Here is a 23,760-nt window from a genome sequence, read left to right as displayed (position 1 = left end):
CCGCCAAGAAAAATAAAAAAATACAACGGAAAATATATTTTCAAAACGAATAATTATTATCACTTAAACTGCTACAATAAACAACTAATTTCAAACAAACAAAACTTATAGTTTATAAAAATGCCACATTTTCAAAATATTTAATTTTAAAGTTTTAAACTGCTACATTTAAGTAAAATGGGTAAATTTTCATACGGCTATTCCGATTCCGAGGAGACTGATGATACCTCTAGCTCTGTGGAAAATGTCAAAAAGAAGAAACGGATGTCGTAAGTATAAATCATATTATTTCGTAACAACCGTCTCTATAAGACTTTAAATTTTCGTGGTCAGTACACCCCTTCGGTAGGAGTAATAGTGTTCTGTGGTACATCGTGAGTCTGTGACACACGTTTACATGTAAATAAAAATTAATTATCGAAATGTATGTGTGGGTACTACTTCTAAACGACTGCGGTTCTTTTTGGATGATTCTGATAAAAAGTTGATACATATTACATAAATATATGACTAGCCCGTGACTAGCCCGTTAGCGAAATTTTTAGTGACCCTGCTTTCTGCTTCCAAGGGTTGTGGGTTCGATTCCCACCCCGAGTCTGGGTGTAAAATAAATATATATTTATTTATATGTGTATTATTTAAAAGTATGTTTGTCGAAAAAAATATGTAACTATACCAGTCATCTGTTACCTATAACACAAGCATTAAGTCGCTTACTTTAGGAACAGACGACCGTGTGTGTATTGTGTAGATATTTATTTATTATATATGGCTGTACTAAATTCGCTATAGTAAAAATATGGCGTTATCTAGTCAAGAAGGTCAGCTAGCTTAATAATGTTTGTGGTTGGTTTTGAGTTTCCGGCATTTTAGAAATATAGCAATATGCGTCATAATTCGTGACGCATATAGGTCATAACTATAATAACTTCATAGTTTTTATTGTCACGAAGAAACTGTTTGCGTAAACATCATATATATTAATACGGTAAGGTTAAGATGTTTGCCTCCCCTTTTAGAAAAAAACCTCACAATTACTCCACATCAATTATATATCATTGTATAGATAATTGCTTGCTCTACCGGCATCCACAACTAAAAAATGTATTATGGATTATGTTTTTGTAAATTAATTTATTATTAAAATTATATATTTTTTAAACTTTAATTTAGAAACAACGTTTTCAACATTGACGGTCGGCAATTTTTTTACTTATTAAATGCGAATTATTTGCACGGGTATTGCTAGTAGTATGTAATAATATAACGATACTAAGCAATTTTGGGATATTCCGAATATTCAATCTATATAGTTGAATGTACTGTAAATTTTGCTACCCATATCTATATCGTAAGTTTCCTAACTATATAAAGGTCTCTTTATCTATAAATAATCGTAAGAAAAAAAGTTGTAGCTTAAACAAATTCATGAGACAGACTTTAGAAGAAGTAAAATCACAAATTTCTTTACTTAAATATTTGAAACTCGCAGGATCTTAAAATATGCAAGCGGGAATGTGAAAAAGAAGAAATGCAAGGTCCACAGTAAATCAGAACCTGATGAAGACTTCCGCAGCCGTAGTCGGTCCAGTCAGAGGATGTTTAAGCAGAAGCTGCGTGGTATACTGAAGCATTCTGAGCGAGAATGTAAGTAATTTTTTTTTTAATTATGTTATGGGCTTACTCTTGACCTCAGTCTAGCTCTAGAGCACAGACGAGGTCGAAGATGGAGCGAGTTCGCCCAGAAGAAGCCTGTTCACTCGCGCTTTAAACATGTTCGGGTTGTATGAACTCGGAAATACAGACGCCGGCAGGGAATTCCATTCCTTGGCTGTGCGCATTAAAAAAGATGATTCGAAGCGCTTTGTACGTATGAAAGGTATATCAATCAGGTAGGGATGAAAGCCTGCGGTACGTCTGAAAGTCCGATGGAAGAAAGGAGATGGGGGTATGAGCTCGTGCAGCTCCAGGGCACACTCCCCAAAGTACAACCTGTAAAAGACCGTTAGACTGGCAACCTTTCTTCGGTGAGCCAGAGTGTGAAGTGATTTCACCAAACTGGTATTACCGATTAGCCGCTTGGCTCTGCGTTCCACTGAGTCCAGTGTGGCGAGTTGATATTTAGCTGAGCCATCCCACAAGTGACTGCAATATTCCATGCACGATCGGACTTGAGCTTTGTACAGCGTAAGAAGCTGTTCAGGCGTGAAATATCGCTTAACCTTATTTAAGATGCCAAGCTTTCTGGCCGCAGTTTGCGCTTTGGACTCAATGTAATTGCCAAAGTTGAGGTTAGAATTCAACTTTATGCCAAGGAGGTCGAGGGTATCGGACACAGGGACAGGTGTACCACAGAAAGTAGGAGTCAAGTTGAAAGGACTCCGTTTGGCGGAGAACAAACAAGCCTGCGTTTTGGCGGCGTTGAACGTGACTAGGTTGCAATCACCCCATTGGGATACTTGCCCCAGTATTGAATTTGTTCGTTCTACCATGGCCTCACTCTGAGAACGTATTACGTCTCTGCTGTCTCTTGCGCTGGACAAATATCTCTCAACAATCGTACGTATCCAATCCAATCTGCGTATCCAACAATGCCTGGTCGTAGCATGTCGTTAATATGGAGCAGGAAAATAGTTGCAGAGAGAACAGAACCTTGAGGGACGCCGGCGTTTATATCCATCAGGTCAGAGGAGCAGCCATCCACGACCACTCTGATCGACCGTTCACTCAAAAAGTCTGAAATCCAGCTACAAAAGTCAGCAGGGATGCCGTAAGCAGGAAGTTTGCTAAGGTGACTTGCGTGCCAAACCCTGTCAAAGGCCTTCGAGATATCTAGTGACACAGCGAGCGCCTCACCATGTTTCTCAATGGCTTCGCCCCAGCAGTATGTGACATACACCAGAAGTTCTCCAGTAGACCGCCCCTGACGAAAGCCGTATTGGTGGTCACTGAGGAGTTCATTGTCTTCTAGGTAGTTCAGCAACTTGCTGTTAAGCACCTTTTCCATGACTTTGCAAAGCATGGAGGTGATAGCGATTGGTCGGTAGTTGCAGGGATTCACTCGGCTACCCTTTTTGGGCACTGGCTGCACATTAGCCAGCTTCCAAGATTTTGGCACCGTTCTAGTTTGAAGAGAGAGGCGGTACAGGCGCGTGAGAACAGGAGACAGCTCAGGTGCACAGGCCTTTAGGACGCGCGCAGGTATACCGTCAGGTCCACTAGTCTTATTCACGTCAAGATTCAGCAAAACTCTACGGACCTCTTTATTGTGGATCGTGATCTCTTGCATAGAAGAGTCACATCGAGGCAAAGATGGTGGTTGTGTAGAGCTAGCGTCAAGAGAATATAGTAAGTAAATAGAAAATAGTAATTTTTACTACCATAAATATTTAGTCTGCACCAAATTAGTTTTTTTTTGTATCCGTTGTTGCTAGGATAAAGTTTGTATATAATAGCTTATAATCACGAAAAAAGGCGAGAAATTCGCCTGATCAGCTGTTATTATAATACAATACTAACTATTTATAATGTTTGCAATGGTATTATCGATTTTTAACAATGTATGTATATAATGTGTATGTATTATAAATACACCATTAATTTAATACTACAAATAGCAAATTTTATATAAAACGAGCGTTTTATTAAAAGCAACGTATAAATTGTATCGCCGGAAATATTGTGTGATTTCTTATCATCCACGCGCGACAGAAATAATCTGTGTTAAGGATAATAAGCCTGTTCCTCTACATATAAATTTGTAGTTATAAATACACGTACAGTTGTATACAATGTAATATTTTTCTAGATTTTTTGAAGTGAATACTTTTTTTGGCGCACCGCACACACATGTTTTAGTAGATAGTAAGTTGGGCTGATCCGTCACGCTCTGAGGTGAAAGGCTCGATCGGGTGAACTCGGGACTTATTGCGTCATTGCTTGATGCGATTGCTACTGAAGTTGTCACTTCCATCGCCTTTATTATTTCTATCTATCGCGCATGCATACACGTAAGCGTACCACTTACAAACACGCACACACGCACACTCACAGACGCGCACACGGGCACCTACGCATACGCGCACACGCACACACACGTACACGCACACGCGCATATGCGCAGACGCGCACACGCACACTTACACACAGATTGTATATATCATTTATTATCTTTTTGGAGACTTACTATCTTGGGTATAGTATATTGGGTATCTTGGGTATCCTGGGTACTTACTTGGGTACTTTACATCTTTTTGGGTAATACACTTTTTAATGTATTAAGTTGATTTACACTTTTATAGGCTCATTCTTAATTTGATATTACGTTGTTGGTGATTGTACGTCAATGTATTATGGACACATAAAAGAAATGTAAACGACTCAAGAAAGCATAATAAATTTTTACTATTTTTAGCATTTTACTATGGGAAGCCATGCGTGTTTTATATGTAGCTATTTGTGTGCGTGGGTTTGTTATTGTGTGCGTTAAAATTTCTATCCGGCTGTAGGTATTTGTACTTCCAATTAATTATTATAAATGATAACTATGCTTAGAATATGTATCTGTTTCCTTCTTACTTTTCCTAACTAGTAAAGAAGTTATATATTTGTTTTGATTTTCAAGTAAGGCAAATTATAATTATAAACATCGTGATGAGATGATGAGATGTATGTGCTAACCCGCTGTGGAACAGCGTAGTGGAGTAAGCTCAGCTAAGAAAAGGACTTATACCGAGCAGTGGGATGTTACAGACTAAATTGTCATTCAAATCGGTATATCAATTTAAATGAAATATTTTTTTATAAATATTGCCTTGTTTTGAGTATCATCATTGTAAGCTATTTATTTATTTATTTACTAACTTCGTCCGCGTGGAATTTAAAAAAAGGTTATTGTTCAGTTCGCAGCGCTATAAAATAAATCAATATCTAAAATAAAAGTAGCCTAAGTTACGCCTTGTTACATCAGCTATCGGCCAGTGAAAGTTCCGTCAAAATCAGTCTAGCCATGTCAGAGATTAGCCGGAACATACAAACAGCAAACAGACAGACAGACGGACAAAAATTATACAAAATGTTAGTTTGGTATATGTACCGTGTATATGCATTAATTTAAAAGTGGTTATTTTATTATTAGAAACAGACACTCCAATTTTATTTATTTGTAAATATTTATATATTAATAGGTACAAATAATAACATTACAAAAACCACAAAGGGGTAAAAAATTATATGTTTCATTTAATATACAAGGTCGCCTAATTGCTCAAGTAGGCAATTTAATGTCTGTGTTATAAGTAACAGCAGGCTGATATAGATACATATTTAATGTACTTTAGAAGTAAGAATATTAACAGACGCTTTAAATTTTAAATGTTTGTTCACGATAAGATGGAAGATTTTAATAATCCCAGTAGAATGAAAACATGAAAAACAATGTTGGTGAAAGTAAGAAGGGTGAGCAATCAGGATTATGGGAATTTTCCGTTGAAGTTTTAGAATGGATAGGAAATTAATGACTTTTACATTGCTCTTGCTTTTAACATGTACTGATTTCTGATATTTGAAATATATTTCATTTTAAACATTCACACACACGGTCGGCTGTTTCCAATCAAGGCAACTTGGTGTATGTGTTTTAGCTGGCTTATATAGCTTCTTATTTATTTCGTTGTCATATGTCCGTCCCAGCGAGTGAGAAAAAAAGTCCCCACTCCCGTTACATCGCACCTCCCCGGCTCTGCTTCAGTGCCCTAAGTATCAACACTCATTGAATATGTATACTACCCTACTAGGTTGGAGGCTTGGAGGCATGGCGGGAGCTAAAAACCGTCACTAGTCATGCCCAGGATAGCCATGCCCAACAAAAGTGGACCAAGACTGGGGTGGCTATAGCCCTTACACCGCAGACTATTGCTTCAACGCCCCGATGCGCTTTCGCGTCCTCCCTCAAAGATTCCCCGATGGAATGCGCTCGATGGGTCCACTCTATTATAGGGCAGAGAAGTACCCTGAGCGCATCCTCCCTAGTCGGTCAATTGCCGCGTTTCTACAGTAGCGGAACTACTGGCCATCCCGTTATCCCAGGTCTGTCGGACTGCCAGCACGGATTCACGCGAGGGCGGTCGACGGTCTCCGCGCTGAGGAGCATCCTTGGCGTGGCTCGTGGGAGCTCGTCGAAATATGTACAGGCGGTATTTTTGGATATTTCTGGGGCCTTTGATAATGCCTGGTGGCCCATGATACTGCTGAAATCGAAGCGGGGGGGTTGCCCGCCTAACATCTACAGGATGCTGGCGGACTACTTCGTCGATCGAAGAGTAGGTATGTTCGTGGGCCGCTCGGTAGTGTGGAAGGAGGCCACTATGGGCTGTCCGCAGGGATCGGTGCTGGGACCTACGCTTTGGAATGTGTTGATGGACGATTTGCTTAAGCTGCCATTCCCTGGGGGGGTCAGTATCGTGGCATATGCCGACGATGTGACGATCCTGGTCGAGTCCCGTGCCCGGGCGGGCCTGGAGGAAAAATCCAGTGCGGCACTAAAGCTCGTCGGTGAGTGGGGCGCGAGAAATCGACTGGAGTTTTCCCCTGCCAAGTCATCCACGATGACCATCAGGGGTAAGCTCCAGCGTCCGCCCACCATCAGATTCGGGAGAAACTCGATCAGGAGCGTCACGTCGACCAAGGTACTGGGGGTGGTGGTGGACGCAAGTCTGTCCTTCGCGCAGCATGCGGTGGACATAGGGGAGAGGGCGGCAAATTGCTTCGGCAAGATGTCGAGAGTGTCGGCATGCTCCTGGGGGGTTCGGTACAGTGCCCTTAAGGTACTGTACAAGGGTACTTTCGTGTCGACCGTAACGTATGCTGCAGCATGTTGGTATGAGCGTGCGTCCCTTCACGTTGTGCGGAGCGCGCTTTTGCGCACCCAGAGACCCGCCTTGGTTCTTCTAACCAAGGCGTATCGCTCGACGAGCACTGACGGACTGGCGGTTCTGGCCGGTGTGCTGCCGGCCGACCTCGAGGTGATCCGGGCGGGCAGACTAGGCGCTCTGCGCGAGTCCGCGGCTACCAAGGAGGAGCTACGGCGTGCCAAACTCACAGAGGCTGAGTCCGCTCTTGCCGCATGGCAGGAGCGTTGGGACACGTCGACCCACGGGAGGGAGTTGTATCGGTTTTTCCCGGATGTGAAGGCTCGTTTCAAGGCGACTTGGATCGAGCCTGACTATGAAACGTCCCAAATCTTGACAGGCCATGGGTGTTTTAGGGGGAGGCTTCACAGAATGAAGTTGTCCGCTGTGGGGTCATGCTACTGCGGCGAAGCCGCAGAGGAAGACGTACACCACGCACTCTGGGAATGTCCTCTGTATAGGGAAGAGCGTGCCCATCTGCTGGACGGCATCGTGGTGCAAGAGGTGGGTCCGGTTTACTACCGCGATCTCGTGGCTTCGGCGGCGAACTTTGGTAGACTGCGGGATTTCGCGCGGCGATGGCATAAAATCAGGAACGACCTCGAGAAGAACGGAGGCAACGTCAGCGGAAACCACGATAGGTAACGAAGCCCATCGCAGATAGCAGTGCGCACTGTCGGCGAACACCGAAGGCGTATCTGTGTCGTCCGCCCCAGAAAGGGGAGAAGGACTAAGGGACAAGAAGTCGAGAGTAAAATAACTTGTCGGGAATGGAAGCGTGCGCACCTGAAGGGAGAGAACCCGAGACAGTAGGGTGCGCACTCCCATGTTTGGGCCCGTATAACCACGACCGGTTGATAGGGCCATGGGTTGGAGGTGGGACTTGGCCATCCCGTTACTCTAGGTCCAGCACCGGAAGGTCGCCGACAATTGGCGCACCAGGATAGTGATCCTAATGCAATGTTCTTCAAATGAAAGATAAAGATAATAACCTACTACATTTTTTGTGATCTATGATTACTCGTCTATTCACATAGTTTACCAGAATTTTTTGTTTATTATGAATAGTCAGTTTACGAAAGTATTAAGTTCAAAGGGATATATAAATAAAATAATAAATATCTTTTAACATACACAAAATGTCGTCTGTTCCTTTGGTAACCTTTTGTTTAATTTGTGTATATTATAACACCCAGACTCAGGCGGGAATCGAACCCACAACCCGTGGAGAAGACAGCGGGGCCTAGTATAACTCTAGATGCATCAGTATTCAGAAAATGTATGGTAAAATTTATGTGAAATTAAATATAATTGTATTTAAATCACCAAGCACGAAAAATATTGTTTAATATATACTTAAGAGTGATTGCTTACTGACAAAAGGGTACAACTTGACAAATATCGATATTCACAAATTTTTAACACAGTAGTATCCCTTTTTTTCAGGAGGCACAGATTTATATATCTTAAAATTATACCCAGATTCGAAGAGAGAGAATACACCGTCGCTATGAACAACGCCAGCGAGCTAGCCATCATTATTTAATATATACCTAATCAAATAATAAGTATTACTATATATCAAGTGGTTGAGAAGTTTAGGCTACATACATATGTATGTAATTTCTCTAAAACAGGTTCAAAAGGCGCACGGGGAAGAACAGGCAATAAATAAAGTTGCTCTGCGGAGGGCACTTTATTTCACTCAGCAACTTTACTCTAAAAAAAATATCTATTACCTTAGCATAATTTTCGTTTACTTTCTAGTTAAAATAGTACTCTTGTATTCAAAAATAAAACCTCTTTAAACTTTGTTGAATACAGTGTATAAAAACATTTTGGAATACTTAGTTTTTTTTTTTCATACCAATATGGTGGCAAAAAAGCGTACGTCAGATGGTAAGCAAACAAGATTAGCTGTATCCCAAGCGTGTCGCAGACTATATTTTTTATACCTCATCAGAAGCTCTGGTTACTTATGCATACCAGAAATGTAATACTACTTGTAAGCAGTAATATTTGGCTGTGATCTTTTATAAGATTGACATACCTACTTCTTTATTCCGACAAGATTCTCAGCAACATATTTCTTGCTATGCTCTATCTATACAAATAAATAAAGTTGTAGTGTCTGTTTATGATATTAAAATAACCGCTTTTTACTAAATGCATGTATCGCTTCAGCCTGTAATAACTCACTACTGGGCATAGGCCTCTTTCCCCATGTAGGAGAAGGATCAGATCTTAATCCACCACGCTGCTCTAATGCATGTATACACGGTACATAACAAAATAACATTTTTATCTGTCTCTTTATTTTTTGTCTGTCTGTCTTTATATCTGTCTGTCTGTTTGTTTCGGCTAATCTCTGAAACGGCTGGACCGATTTTGACGGGATATTCACTAGCTGATAGCTGATGTAATAAGGAGTAACTGAGAATTCCTTTGTTTTAGAAATTAATTAATTTCATAACTCTGCGAACTGAACAATAACTTTTTTGTTAAATTCCACGCGGACGAAGTCGCGGGCACAGCTAGTTTCAAATAAAATTGATGTCACGATTTGTTATGGTATCGACTTCGGCTTTCCCGACTGCTTTCCTTTTAACTAAGGACCTTTTGCAATAGTGAAAAATTTGTTAACTAAGGACCTTTTGCAATAGTGAAAAATTTGTATTTTATCATAGACTACAGTAAAATTAGTAGCGTATAGATTAAATTTTAGACAAATATAAATACCTAGTCGAGTCTGCGTTCCTATTTTCAGCCGTGAATTATTTCAAAACGAGTAACTTAGTTGATGAAGTAATTTCGCGACACACCAAATTCGGGACACCGATATAATATTAAAGCTAGTTTAAATTACGGTGCAAAGGTGTGCCCTTGTAACGGGTATATGTTTGGGGTCATTTGTCAGGGTCGCAGACAAACATTGTACAGTTTGTATTAGAGAGGGTATTCTGAATATTATATAGGGACGTTTCTGAAGGTAAAATTTTACGTGTTTAGGATTTGTGTTTATTAAAATTTAGATTTTTTAGAGCAACAAGCAGAGAATAATTATTTTTAACATCGTCTTTGTGACTGTTTTATTGAGTTCTTAAGAGATCTATATATGGAAGTTGGGCGGATGTGAAACTTTTACAATTTTGTCAACGTAAAATACAATTAATGTGCCTGAAAATAGAAAATTATTATTGTTTCTTGATATATGTAACTCAAAGCAAAATCAAAAACAACTTTATTCAAATAGCATTCATGAGCACTTTCGAATCCTCTTTTTACAAATTAAAAATTTAGAAATGATTATTATTTTTGTAAAAGTGAAGCTACCACCGATTCGGAATGTAGATTTTGCAGACAAGAATCGACAAGAAACTCCACAGTTACTCTTTTGAAAATAATATATAAACTGTGTTTTAGTACAAAATTAGTAACATGTTGCATAAAATGCAGCGTCACTAAGTCCACACATCTTTATCAACTATGTAATCCTGCACCGAATAATTAGCTTTATCTATTTTTTTTTTAATAAAAACTTTAAATTTATGTTGAGACAATTCCAAAATCGTTTGTGGTATTTTATTATACATGCAAATATCATGATCCAGAAAGGAAACGTTTACTTTGCGCAGTCGGAAAATTGGAGTTACAATTTTGTTATTCCTTCTCGTGTTTACAATGCGATTATTCCTATTTATTTCAAAACAATGAATATTCTGGTGAATATACATAATATTGTTATAAATATATTGCGACGCAATTGTTAAACTGTCTACCTTTTGAAAAACACCCCGTACTCGAGAGACTCGAGCTCCAAAATCGTAAATACCGCGAATAGCCCTTTTTTGTAAAATAAATACAGTCTCAATATCTGTAGCATTACCCCACAGTTGCAGACCGTAAGATAACTGTGAATTAGGATGTAGATATTCTATTTTGAAATATGAGGTTATAATTCAAATTTACGTTTATTATTATTAAAATAATAAGCGTAATTAAAATTTAATTAGACAGTTACGCTTGATGCTGACTCCTTGAAAAGCTTAAGGCCTTATTTATATTTTCCGGAACTAAAAGTGGTAGAAGATTATAATTTTAGTTACAACAAATAATTTAACTTCTATACAATTCCAATTTGGAAACAAAATAACAATCAACGTACAATTAAAAATAGTTAAAAAAATATAACTACAAATATACAGCAATACAAGAGGGACTAATAATGGCTACTCCCAGTACACAAATCATAATAAATTAATAAAATAAATTGCTCACGTCGACACTGATCCGATCCGATCTCTGATTGGTGGCGAGCGAAAAGGGCCGACAACATAAATATCATCGCTTTTATACACAAGATTAGGTCCTTTTTGACGTTTAGCAGTTAGTCGTTTTATAAAATAACGATTTAAGCCGTGAAATACGATTTATATTTTGAAAGAATTTTAGGAAATTTATTGTTGTTGCAAAACATTTACTCCATCGGTAAGATTAAAATTATTTAAGCGTTATAAATTGCGCAAAAACTACCCAAAACTTTGCTTTATAGCCTAACATTGTGGCAATCATTAAGACTTCCACAATAGTGTGCGAAACCTAAAAACAAAGTTGCCGTTTAAATTATATGAGTTAGATGACTTTTAGATCATCTATCCGAACGATTAATGGATGTCAAATAGACGTGTAATATTTTTCAGCATCAGAAGACGATGACAGCGAACCGATAAGACTGTTCCGTACTCAAGATCGCTGTCTGGTCGGTCAGGTTCCCAGGCCAGCTGGGGCGAAGCCTGGTCGAGGTGGCGGTGTGGCCCTCGTCGTGAGGAAGAATACTAGTGTAAGTCAGGCTATATTTATGATAACCAAGCATTTACAACTACTTTAGTGGTTCGATTCTCGCTCGGTATGGATATTTCATTTTTTTTCTACAACTAGGTCGGTAAATAAGCGTACGGCTCATCTGAACATAAGCGGTTACCGTAGCTTATGAACGACTGCAAGAATACAAGTGTTGTAAGCGCGTTGCCGACCCCACCCCCCAATCCACCACCTTACTCAAAACAGAAATGCAACACTGCTTAAGAGTAGTAGTATTATGTAGCTGTGGTCTTCTGTAAGGTCGTCGTACATTTCCCAGTCGGGTGCTCCAGTTTTTTGGCAGTTTAATAACATTGACAAAATTCCCTTTTTGGTTGTTAAAGAAACAACACTAGACTTTTTTTAATGTAATACTGGCTGTGCCCGCGATTTCGTTCGCTTGGAATTTAACAAAAAAGTTATTGTTCAGTTCACAGATAGGGTTGCCAACTTTTTTTGACAAAAAAAACGTATAAAATGGTTTGGATAGGAAAAAATAAAATATTTGGAAGAAAAAAAAAATTATTTTTCAAATTTTATGTTTTTATTGCTTTAAAAACGTATTTTTGTGTGCCTTTAGCACATGCTAACAATTTTTTGTTATGTTTAAATGTTTCAAACTTGTTTAACAATCAATATTTAAATTTATATAAATAAAAATTCGTTTCTAATTAAATTTATTGACGCTATATTTCTCTCTTCTCGCAACTTTAGATTCATTACTAAAAAAACCCTTTTAGTGAAAGCTTAAGTAGTGGGAACAGAGAGTAAGTAAGATTTTTTTTTTTTATATTTGTAAGCTACCAGGTGCATTTTTAAGTATATATTGCCATTTTTCAACTGTACTTTTCACTGAAAATTCTTTATCATCATTAGTGATTTTTTTTGGATCTCTTTAAGTCTTATACATTCGGAATATATATCCTGCATCTTAATATTTAATCCGTCTTGTAATTTAGTTTTTATAATTATCATTTCAAAATGTTCAAATTTAACCGCATTTTTTAAGGACACGTTAGGAAGTATTGAAAGCCAGTTATTTTCGCTAAGGTCAAACCATTTTTCCAACCATTGATTCCTTAACTACATATAAACAAAGCCAACGGTCAATTTTTCTACAATATCGTTGGTAGTGAGTAGTGACATCTGTGACAAATGTCAGATTGTCACCTGTCCTGTCACATTCAAAACACCACATCTGACATCTAACATTTCGTTCAGTAATTTTAAATCCTTTCCATCATCCGTTTTACCTTATGTGTACCGTTAAATAGTTAAGTACCCATAATGAGTATTTTGTTTCACGCATCACAGTAAAGATTGAAAATAAAGTATTTTCACATACTTTATTTGTATGCAAAAGTATAAAGTATATTTACCAAAAATAAAGTAGAATACTTTATTATAAAGTATGGTTGGCAACCCTATTCACAGAGTTATAAAATTAATAAATTTGTAAATTAAAAGTAGCCTAAGTTACTCTTTATAACATATTAAAAACAACTATTAACCTCGCCATCATGATCATATTTAAATTATTTATATGCAAAAAGGGATTGATGATGATGTTTTTGAAATCACATAGATGGCACTGCTTTAAAATTGTACTTACATTCATTTAATTATGTTTATCGGCCTAAATTACTTGTATTGCGTGATTTTTATAGTGTGAAGCTAGTTTATAGCATGGTTATTTACATAATAACAACATTCAAATATGCGTAATAACAACATTCAAATATGCGTCGTTAGATTACACGTTGTTACAGAATGCGTTGAAAAAATAAAGGTTCACTGCTCGTCCCCCGTAGGTGATAGCGTGATAATATGTAGGCTATATATTAACCCGAATTCTTAATAACATTCGTGCCAAATTTGAAGTAAATCCATGGAATATTTTTAGAGTTTATTCCGGACATACACACAGACAAACAGACAAACAGACAAACAGACAAAAATTCTAAAAACTATATTTTTGGCTTCGGTATCGATTGTAGATCAAACCCCAAGTATTCTTTAAAAAAAAATATTCAATGTACAGTTTTGAATTTCTACCATTTTATTATATGTATAGATATTGTAAAATTTCTTACCAGTGTTTTAGTTTAAAAAAAATTATAAATATTTATTGGGGTAAGACAAAAAAATAAAATTTTACGTTTCGAAATCACTTTATCATAACATTTTAATTTTGTGTAATGTAAAACGAGACATTTACCATTTTTTTTTGTTGGTCAGAGTTCCCTGGATTTCGGCATATTTGTCACGGTCATGTTCAGGTGTAAGCTTCACATATAATGATATGAAATAAGCATAGCAATAATTCATCATCATCATCATAGCATTAGGAATTATAATTTCCATTTTAGTGTTTTAGTTTTATTTAAAATTTTATATGAAAATTAACAACAAAAAAAAAAAACAAAGTTTAATTTTGTTTTATTTTGAAAATGTTTTCTTCTCTCTTTAGATAATTTAGGAACTTATCTAATTTTAATTAAAAATACGGTCAGTTGTATTTGCTACAAAGTTGTTTAGAAGCATGCAACTTTTCTTGCGCTTGATTTCGTAGATGAAGTAGTGTTTGCGAAGCAAGTACTTTAATTAAAAACTATGATCAGCAAAACTATGAAGTAAAATTTATCATATTTGTCTATAGTCATGTCTATAGTTTATTTTATTTATGCCATACCTAAATAGGAGACTTTAATTCTGTTCATAGAGATCAAACCCTATATAAAAATAAATGAAAAGAAAGAAGGAAATACGAGTGACGAATTCCGTGTGTCCGTCTAATTCGTAGTTCATTTTGGTCCCAAAACTTTGGTGTGATCTTCCTGTGACTGATTTTGAATGCAATTATTTCTAACAAAATATGTTTTGCTTATAATGAGGTTATTTGAAAAACACGAGAAGATAACTTTTTCGAATGTTATCGCGGTTTTTTAAATGACCAACGTTTCGGATATTTTACAGCAACCATGGGAGGAAAGTTGTTTCATTATAATGAGTGAAATTTTCGTAAACATTAGAAAACAATAAATATTGAAAAGATTAAATTTCATTGATACATTACGTTATCATTTCAGAAACTTGTATATTTTCTGATTTTTCATTCTATTAGAATATTTTACCAAGTATTTAAAAAAAAAAAAACTTAGAAATAAATTTGACTAAAATTTAGTCCCAACGATCATGACGTTTGCGTTTAGCGGTTCTTTTGTATTTATACATAGATAGATTTTAACGGCACAAGGGACATTTACATATTCGGAATTATGTGATATTAGGTGGTTTTGAATATAGAAGACTACAGTTAATACATCTATCTGATATAGTTGTTTGTTGTAATTAATATAAGGTCGTGGTATTTCGAAAACACAAGAGTAAACTTACTGTAATAGGTATATAATCAAGTAGGGATTCTGACACATATTGGTGTTATACTTAGTTTCTAGATTAATATAAATGCTAGCAATTTTGGCCGTTATCACTTTGATAATAAAGGTTGTTTTTGTATGATAGTACATAGGCTCTCATATACGTTAGGTCTATGTACCGGGCTGCACGTGAAATAGGGTTTAAACATTGAAAGTGAGGGTGATAACGGGACGATGGGGAGCTCTTAACCGACGTGAATAGAGCTTCGAAAATACAGAGTTGATTTCGTAATAAAACAAATCTTTATACATATATTTATTTTGGGTTGTCTGGAAGTAGTGGCTAAATAGCCATAAGTCCGCCCATTGTACAGTCTGTAAATGTTTTTAACCGACTTCCAAAAAAGGAGGAGGTTCTCAATTCGACTGTATTTTTTTTAAATTTATGTATGTTACTTTAGAACTTTTGACTGGGTAGAGCGATTTCGACAAATTTTCTTTTAATCGAAAGTAGGTATGTGTCATTTGGTCCCATGTAAATTTATTTGAGATCTAACAACTACTTTTCGAGTTATATCTAATAATGCGTTTTTACTTGACGCTTTTTTCGTCGATCTACGTTGTATTATACCGCATAACTTTCTACTGGTTGTACCGATTTTGATAATTATTTTTTTGTTGGAAAGGGGGTATCCCAAGTTTGGTAACATGATAAGGAAAGCAGGATCTGATGATGGAATCCCAGAGAAATCGAGGGAAACCCTTGAAAATCCGCAACAACTTTTTACTGGGTGGGATAATTTTTAATTTAGTCGAAAGCTGATGTTTATCATGTGGTCACACATAAATTTTATCGAGATCTGATAACTACTTTTTGAGTAATCTTTGATAACGCGTAGTTACTTGACTATTTGTTCGTCGATCTACGTTGTATAGTCGTCGATGTAATTGAAGTCGGCTTTTTTTTTCGTTTGCGAGCAAACACAATTATTTAAATGTGTTTTAATTGTTAAAAATGTAGTTGTGGTGTACGATAAAGTATAAATAAATAAAATAAAATAAATTTATTTTTATATACGTTGGTTACCTCATATTTTTTACCGTGTGTACCGATTTTGATTTAATTTCATCGAGATTTGAACTGTAAAAACTTTTTAAATTACCTCTAATAATGTCTGATATCCCCGTTTGGTTGATTTTTATTCTTGACTGTTGTGGCTGACTTTTTTTTCGCTTACCTTAGCTGTATTACTTTTCTATGTAAATTAAAGATATTTTTTTATCGTTTGTGAGTAGAGAAGTAGAGTACGCTTTAACTTTTAAAGAATTGAGTTGTCTACACATTACCAAATTCTTTAATAGAAACTTTGTATCGTTGGATAGTTTGGCACTCGTTCGCTCCATTTTTCACTCGTTGCCCCCATTGGATCTCAGTTTAAAGCCAAGTGATAAACGAAGGTACCGACTTTGATTCCCGGCTGGTCTCCAATATATATTTATTACAGTACTTGCTTGATAACTATTTGTTTAGATTTGGACAGTTACAAGAATCTACTATCTGCTTTATTTCACGTGGATGTGTCAATCCATTGTGAAGAAGTTATTTTTCAATGTTGTATTTAGAAAACCATTATATATATTTAGAACTATATTAAATTATTTTTTCTTTTTCTTTTATATGTGTTACCACGTAATTTTTTACCGGTTCTACGGAATTTGATGTTTCTTTTGTCATTCGAAAGCTAGTGCTTGTCATGTCATGTCAGGTCCTATTTAAATTTGAGCGAGATCTAACGAGCAGTAGGCATTGACGTCGGCGATGTTGATAAACTTCTCATTTTCTTACTTGTTGATGTAATTTGAAGTAAGCTTATTTTTGTTCATTGACTCACCACCGAATATCAAACACTACTGGACGGATAAAAATGAAATTTGGCACGGAGATAGTTTATAGTTAACACGTCTGTTTTGATAGGGCCGGATTAAGGTGACAAAGGGCTCTCAAATTTCTATGAAAGTCGTTGAGTTATTGTGCTACAAGCTTGAAATTTATCAGGGAGACAGTTAATAGTTTCTAAATGTTGACTAAGTATGAATTTTGTGATAGGGCCGGATTAAGTTAGTCTAAGGTCTCGAGCATGTTTGTATAAAATTCCTTCAATTTTCGTTCTACAAGTTTATATTTAAAAGACGTTTACTAAGGACTGAATTCGAAATATTATACTTCTGAAAGGATGAAATAGGGGTTGAAAGATTGTATGACAAGTCCATATTGATCATTGTCCATGAGACTTAATTTTTGGACTACTTAAACTCTATTTCTATTTCAGCAGTAGTGGATAATCTACTCTTAAAGGGGGGGGGGGGGGGGGGGGTGGGGGTGAAATAGGGGTTTAAAGCTTAAATGAATAGTTCGTCATTTTCGAAGCTGGAAACATCAATTTTGAATTTTGTCCAATTGATAAAAAAATAATAATCGCGCATTTCATCTTTTGTCAAATTTTTGAAAATAGGAGATTAGTTGGTATTATTGAAATGACTTGAGAAGACCCAAGGGAAGACTATTTTTCGCACGACTTTTCCATGAAGCGTGATTGATAGCGAGCTACGTGAGTAGTCTGGTAGTTATAGCGTACGGAAGGTGGACTATAAATATGGTACAAAGAGGTCCTAAGTTGTTTTAATATAAAGATCACACTACTCTAACCCCTCTTTGTAACTGTCCTTTTTTGTAAATATTGTCAATTTCTACGCGAGCGAATCGGCGGGCAACTGCTAGTTATACATATTTATATCATATTACAAGATATCCTCATACTTAATATCATGTCAAATTGATTGAGTGGTTAGCAAATAAAACAACGAATAAATACATAAATAAATTTACAAAGAAAATAAATAATACCTGTCTTAAACTAACATTACCTTGAAAATATATCGCTTCTCCAAATGTACCAAGGATTATTCCAGAAAGAACCATGTTAAGTGAATTGTTACAATATTCTTTGAGAAATATCGCAGAAGGTCTTGAATGTTTTATTCATTCGGTTATTTTTTATTGTTCTCTCGATCGCTATAGATCATTCTAGAATTTCAAGTGAGTGTTTATGAATTTAGACTAATCGTACCCAAAAGTGTAAAGAGTTCCTTCAGGTAAATTATTAGAAGTGCTTAATGTTAATTTTTAAGGTTTTTTTATTTTTTTGGAAATTATAGGAATAATAATAATAATAAAATAAGCTTCGCTCCTTCCCTCCAAGTCCTTGTGGGGCTCCCCACCGTGCCTCGGAGAGCACGTTAAGCCGTCGTTCCCGATTGTTATCATGTACACCTGATAGCGATCGTTACTCATAGTATGGAATATATCCGCCAATCCACATTGGAGCAGCGTGGTGGATTAAGCTCTGATCCTCCTCCTACATGGGGAAAGAGGCCTATGCCCAGTAGTGGGATATTACAGGCTGAAGCAAAAAGCTTCACTCGCTCTTTCGTCCTAAGTGAAATAAAATCATTTGTCGGAGTTTTGAAAGTACATGAGCATAAGTGCTAAGACCATGACACACATCAATTGACAGTGGTTGTCTGTAACAACCACTCTGGTGTAGTGATGCGTGTGCCGTGACGGCGCCTAAATACAGCCGGTTTGGGTACCGTGGTTTACCGGAGGTTCGATTCCCGCTTGGGACGGTTGATATTTATTTCCGGTTTGGATGTCGTTGTAAGTCTTCCGACCGTGCTTCTGAGAGTATTTTAAGCTGTCAGACCCAGTGTCAGTGTCGGTTGTTAGCATAAATAACTGAGAGCTATCAATGATCGCAATGATACTCGTAGTAGGGAATATATTTGCCAACCAGCAGAGGAGCAGCCTGATGAGCAGCCTGAAAAAAAAATAAGCTTTATAGTATTTTTATCCTCCAATTATGTCATATTTTCTATAATTAATGTTTATCTGCCTCACTTTACACTTTTATCGCTTCGACAATATTAACCCTCATCAAAACGACAATACCGAAACAGATAAAACATCCCATCGATTATATCCGGCATGAATTTGCAATATCAGTCAAATGCACCGACAATATTCGCTCCAATTTTAACGTGCGAATTTCCACACGGCTCGCTAGTCGACGAAATTTCGGCTTCATTTGCGTCGCAGGAACCAGGCTACGCTATTAGCATAACCGATAACCATTTCAGCTGCACTTTGTTTTACATTCGGAGACTGTTTCTAAATAAGTTTAAATCTCGATTTGTTAAATAATTTGATGAGGACTATTCAAATTTAACGATTGAACATAAACTTCTGCAATTTAATCTCCGACACGAATATATTAGTTCGAGTCGAACGCTAAGAGATTGTAAATTTATTGTAATTGTAGAAATAGATTTATGTGAGCCCTTTAAGACAATCTTCAGAACAGCTACTCGTATTATAGCCAGAAGTCGATGATCTTTGCCAAAATTATGACAAATTGATTGGATATAAAAAAAAATAGATTGGAATATCTGACGATGATTTGATAGAATAATCTTTAAAGTATTATCTGTTCATGTACTGTGAAGTATATACATTTACATAATAGTTGAAAATCTTTAATTTTCTATGTACCTACTAATTCTTAGGCCAGACAGTGCTCAGACCTACCTACGCTAGGGCAATGAAACATCATTGCATAATTTTGCTAAGTTTTGAACCAGCGTGACTTTCAAACTGTGTCACCTGAATGCTCTTAATGACATATCTTCTATAATATAAAAATGAGTCGCTGAATGTGTTGCTAAGCGCAAAACTCGAGAATGGTTGGACCGATTTCGCTAATTCTTTTTTTAAAATATTCCTTGAAGTACGAGGATGGTTCTTACGGAGAGAAAAATTCAAAAAAAAAAAATTTAAATTTCCTGAAAAAGTCTAAAAACAACACTTTTCTATACTCCCATACAAAAGATTTGTGATAATACTTAAAAGTCAATTTGAACTTTAATACCATACGATAAAGTTTGTGTTAGGCGATACGAAGTTCGCCGGGTCAGCTAGTAGTCTAATATAAGAATATCAAATAAGAAAGGGTGTTTTAATAAATTATACTAAAACTAATGTTAACTAATATTCCGGCAGAACAGAGAAATCATCTTTATGATCATTGTCAACGCCAAATTTATAGTAACAATATTAAGTAGGTACCAGCGTATATTCTAAAGCGCTTCTAAAGAAAAATCTTTCATTACAATACAAAAGCTAGACATTTTGGTACATGTGGGCAATAATTCCAGTATTGGCGAAGATCGCGGTCACAGTTCCTGTTCGGATCGAGCATTTGTCTTCGTATGAATGTTTTTCTGATCCGTGTTTTCGTTATTATAAATAATTGTATCATATCTAGGAAAGGCCGTAAAGCCAATTGAAATCATAAAGGTTTAAGGCTAGATAATTACTTACTTACTCATGGAGACCTAGTATTGGGCGTTTACAATTACTATAATATCGTCAGTCAATATAATGAAACAACTTTTTCGGATTTTATCGCGGTTTATTAAGTTTTTAAGATGCCTGACATTTTGGATACTTTACAAAAAACATGATCACTGGGGAAAACGTTAGAAAACAATAATATCGTGTCAAATGGCGGTGATTATCCATGACTAGAAATAAGTTTTTTTTAAGCTAATTGAATAGATTAAAAACTAATCAGCGAAGCGACATCGTCTAGAGAAATTTATAAACCGCTTTTAAACTTGCGTAGTAAATTTGACGCTGAACTTTAAGTTCCATCTTTCTATCTGACGGAGGCAGTGACAAATGCCTGTATACTTGAAAGTATAATACAACTAGAGTAGTTATGAAATAGTGATGTATTACTTTGTAAAGACTTTATATTTGCGATGAGTTAACTTGAAAGGTCGTACTTAAAGAAAAACTGCTGATGAGAAAATAATATTTGGACAAATACAAAATTACAAATGTCTGGCTGAGTGAGACCAAACGGTAGGTATTTATGCAACTAAGTGCACCACTACACCATAGCGGTTGTCAAAACACAAAAAAATGAAATGCTAATAACATTGATATAAAGTATAAAAAACCTTTAAAAAATAGCGATTCGTTTTCATTTACGTAGATATTTATGTAACATAAAAGTGTTTCTTGTAGAAGTTTTTTTTTCTTTTAATTTAAAGTCACATAAATCATTAAATCAATATAAACAATTGTTTTAACATGAAAGCAAAAATATTTAAAACTAGCTGACCCCGAAAACGTTGTTTTTCCATATATGTTATTTAGTTATAGTGGATTTGAATTCCAAATTATTATTTAAAATATATCTTATACATTTCCATTCTTATATAAATATTTGTAGGACGTTATAATAAGTTTCTGTGTTGACATTCGTTTGGTCACTGTTTATAGATTGCTCATTGCTTCAAATTTAACTAGAGCAAAACTCCAAATAAGCCGCTACTACGTACGTACGCATAGGTAGGTACTACGTACAGCGATGGGAAGGCTAATAGCGATCGGAAAAGTTTATTTCGTTGATTCATTTGAATCGTAATTCAATGTCTATTTTACTTTTGAATAATTCGATCGAATGAACATTTAAATGATGGAATTTTTTTTAAAAATGATGACGTTTTAACAAATTTTCACGGTTTATTAATTACGCTGAAGTTTGTTATTAGTTTGTACTGAGCTGTGGCTGTAAAAAAAATGTTTGTCTGTAAAATCGGTTCATGGATGATAGTTTTACGTGATAACGTTATAAAGTAACATTGATGAAAAATTGCATACTTTTTATGAATTGAATTGAATTATTATTACAGAATCATTTCGAACTGCTAGCTCTGACATCACGCGAGAAAAGAGATAAATGTGTCAAAAGCCAATACTTGGGTCAATCGTGCCTATCTATCGCTCGTTCCGCGCTCTCAGTTGCACGCTCAGGCTCAGGTGGAACGTAACACTTTTTTGTGCGTGCAGCTGATGTTCGTCAATTTATAAGACGTTAGGTCAATAAAACACTACGCAAGAAAAGCACGACGTTATTGGCCTTTTTTTCGTATCTCAGATTTAAATATAAAAAGAGATATTTAACATGTTTGTTGTTGATCATTTTGGGTTTTTGATATTTCGGTACTGGTGCGCCATGACTAGAAGTGCTTTTTACAGGATCCACGTTCAAACATCAATCTCAAAACCATGATATATTCATTTATTAATACTTTATTGGTCAATACATTAAATAATTGTACAAAAGGCGGGCTTAATGCTAAAAGCATTCTCTACTAGCCAACCTTATAACGTACCAGAGCAGACGTTTGTAGGTGTGAAAAATTGACTATTAGTAAAATTATTAAAAAAATTATGTGTTGATATCTCAAACATTATGATATCTTAGTGATAGTTAGTTTAGCTTATTGTAGTCCACTGCTGGACATAGGCGTCCCCAAGTTCGCGCCAGACATCCCCACTACTTGGGCCTTCTACAACGATACTTAGTGATAATGAAAGTTTAAAAGGTATGTATCAAATTAAACAAAATCGTTGAACTTATAATTTTTTGTGTTCTAGATACTTCCATATCAACAGAGCTCCACAAGTAGCACTAAGAAAAGAAAGGGAACGAAACGTCTTGACAGAAAACGTTCATATTGAAGATTTAATTTTTATTTTAAAATAATACTTTGTTTTAATATATGTTGTGATGAATTTTGTTTTATTTGTTTACTAGACAAAGCTCACCCCTTCATTTGTATGGACATTTTGATGGTACCCCATAAAATATATAATACATATTTATTTCTAAAGCATATTATTCGGTTTCAGATTACATCATCATTACATAGTGTAAAAAAAGTCACTCTCCGCTGTCTGTATGGCTGTATGCTTAGGTTTTTAAAACTACGCAACGGATTTTGATGCCGTTTTCTTAGTAAATAGAGTGATTCCAGAGGAAGGTTTATATGTATAATACATGCATAATATAGTAGAGGAACACAGATAGTTTTTGCAACCGTGCGAAGCCGTGGCGGGTCGCTAGTTAATGATAAAAATGGTGGGATTTAGTGGCGCTGTATTTCTATGTAAAATATGCCTCATTTTATAATAAAGTAATTTCTTTGAAGAGTACGTATCTTTGAATTTGGTTCCGACTCTTCTTTGTTGACTGTAGCTTAATTTTTTAGCTGTTAATTTATTAAAACAAATGTAATTTTTGAAACGATGATTCAAAAGTACTTTTGAAGCCTACTTGAACGAAGTAATTTTAGATTTTAATAGCTTAGAATAATAAATAAATAATAATAGAAAAAGACGTGTGGCACTCGGGGACTGCCGCGGTAAAGCTATTGCATAGCATTTTGTATCAACTTATGCAATTATAATTATTTATTTATTTTATTTATGCAGTGTTTCTTTTTCTTTGATATTAATTCAAGTTACACTTTTTGAGCATGGTAACCGATAAGAAAACAAATTTTTTTCTTTTATTAAATAAATAAATACCTATACACCTATATACTTTCTCATAAACAGCTGCTTATGTATTCGTCCGTTTTCGGAGCAGCTCGTCTCGATTCGTGCGAGTTTCGTAGAGTCGTACAATACGTCTAATCAC

The 23,760-nt window shown here is 35.8% G+C and overlaps 1 protein-coding gene across 1 annotated transcript; it reads left to right on the top strand.

The window, feature by feature from the left end:
• Nucleotides 1-177: 177 nt before the first annotated feature.
• On the top strand, nucleotides 178-22,853 carry LOC123665387. Its single transcript, XM_045599700.1, has 4 exons — nucleotides 178-269; nucleotides 1,493-1,647; nucleotides 11,609-11,748; nucleotides 22,716-22,853. Exons 1-4 carry the CDS (start codon nucleotides 178-180, stop codon nucleotides 22,797-22,799), a joined length of 471 nt encoding a protein of 156 aa, XP_045455656.1. The 3' UTR covers nucleotides 22,800-22,853.
• Nucleotides 22,854-23,760: the final 907 nt, after the last annotated feature.

This window comes from Melitaea cinxia, chromosome 24 (assembly GCF_905220565.1).
Source record: "Melitaea cinxia chromosome 24, ilMelCinx1.1, whole genome shotgun sequence".
Classification (NCBI taxonomy): Eukaryota; Metazoa; Arthropoda; class Insecta; order Lepidoptera; family Nymphalidae; genus Melitaea; species Melitaea cinxia.
This window is presented reverse-complemented; position numbering and strand designations above follow the sequence as displayed.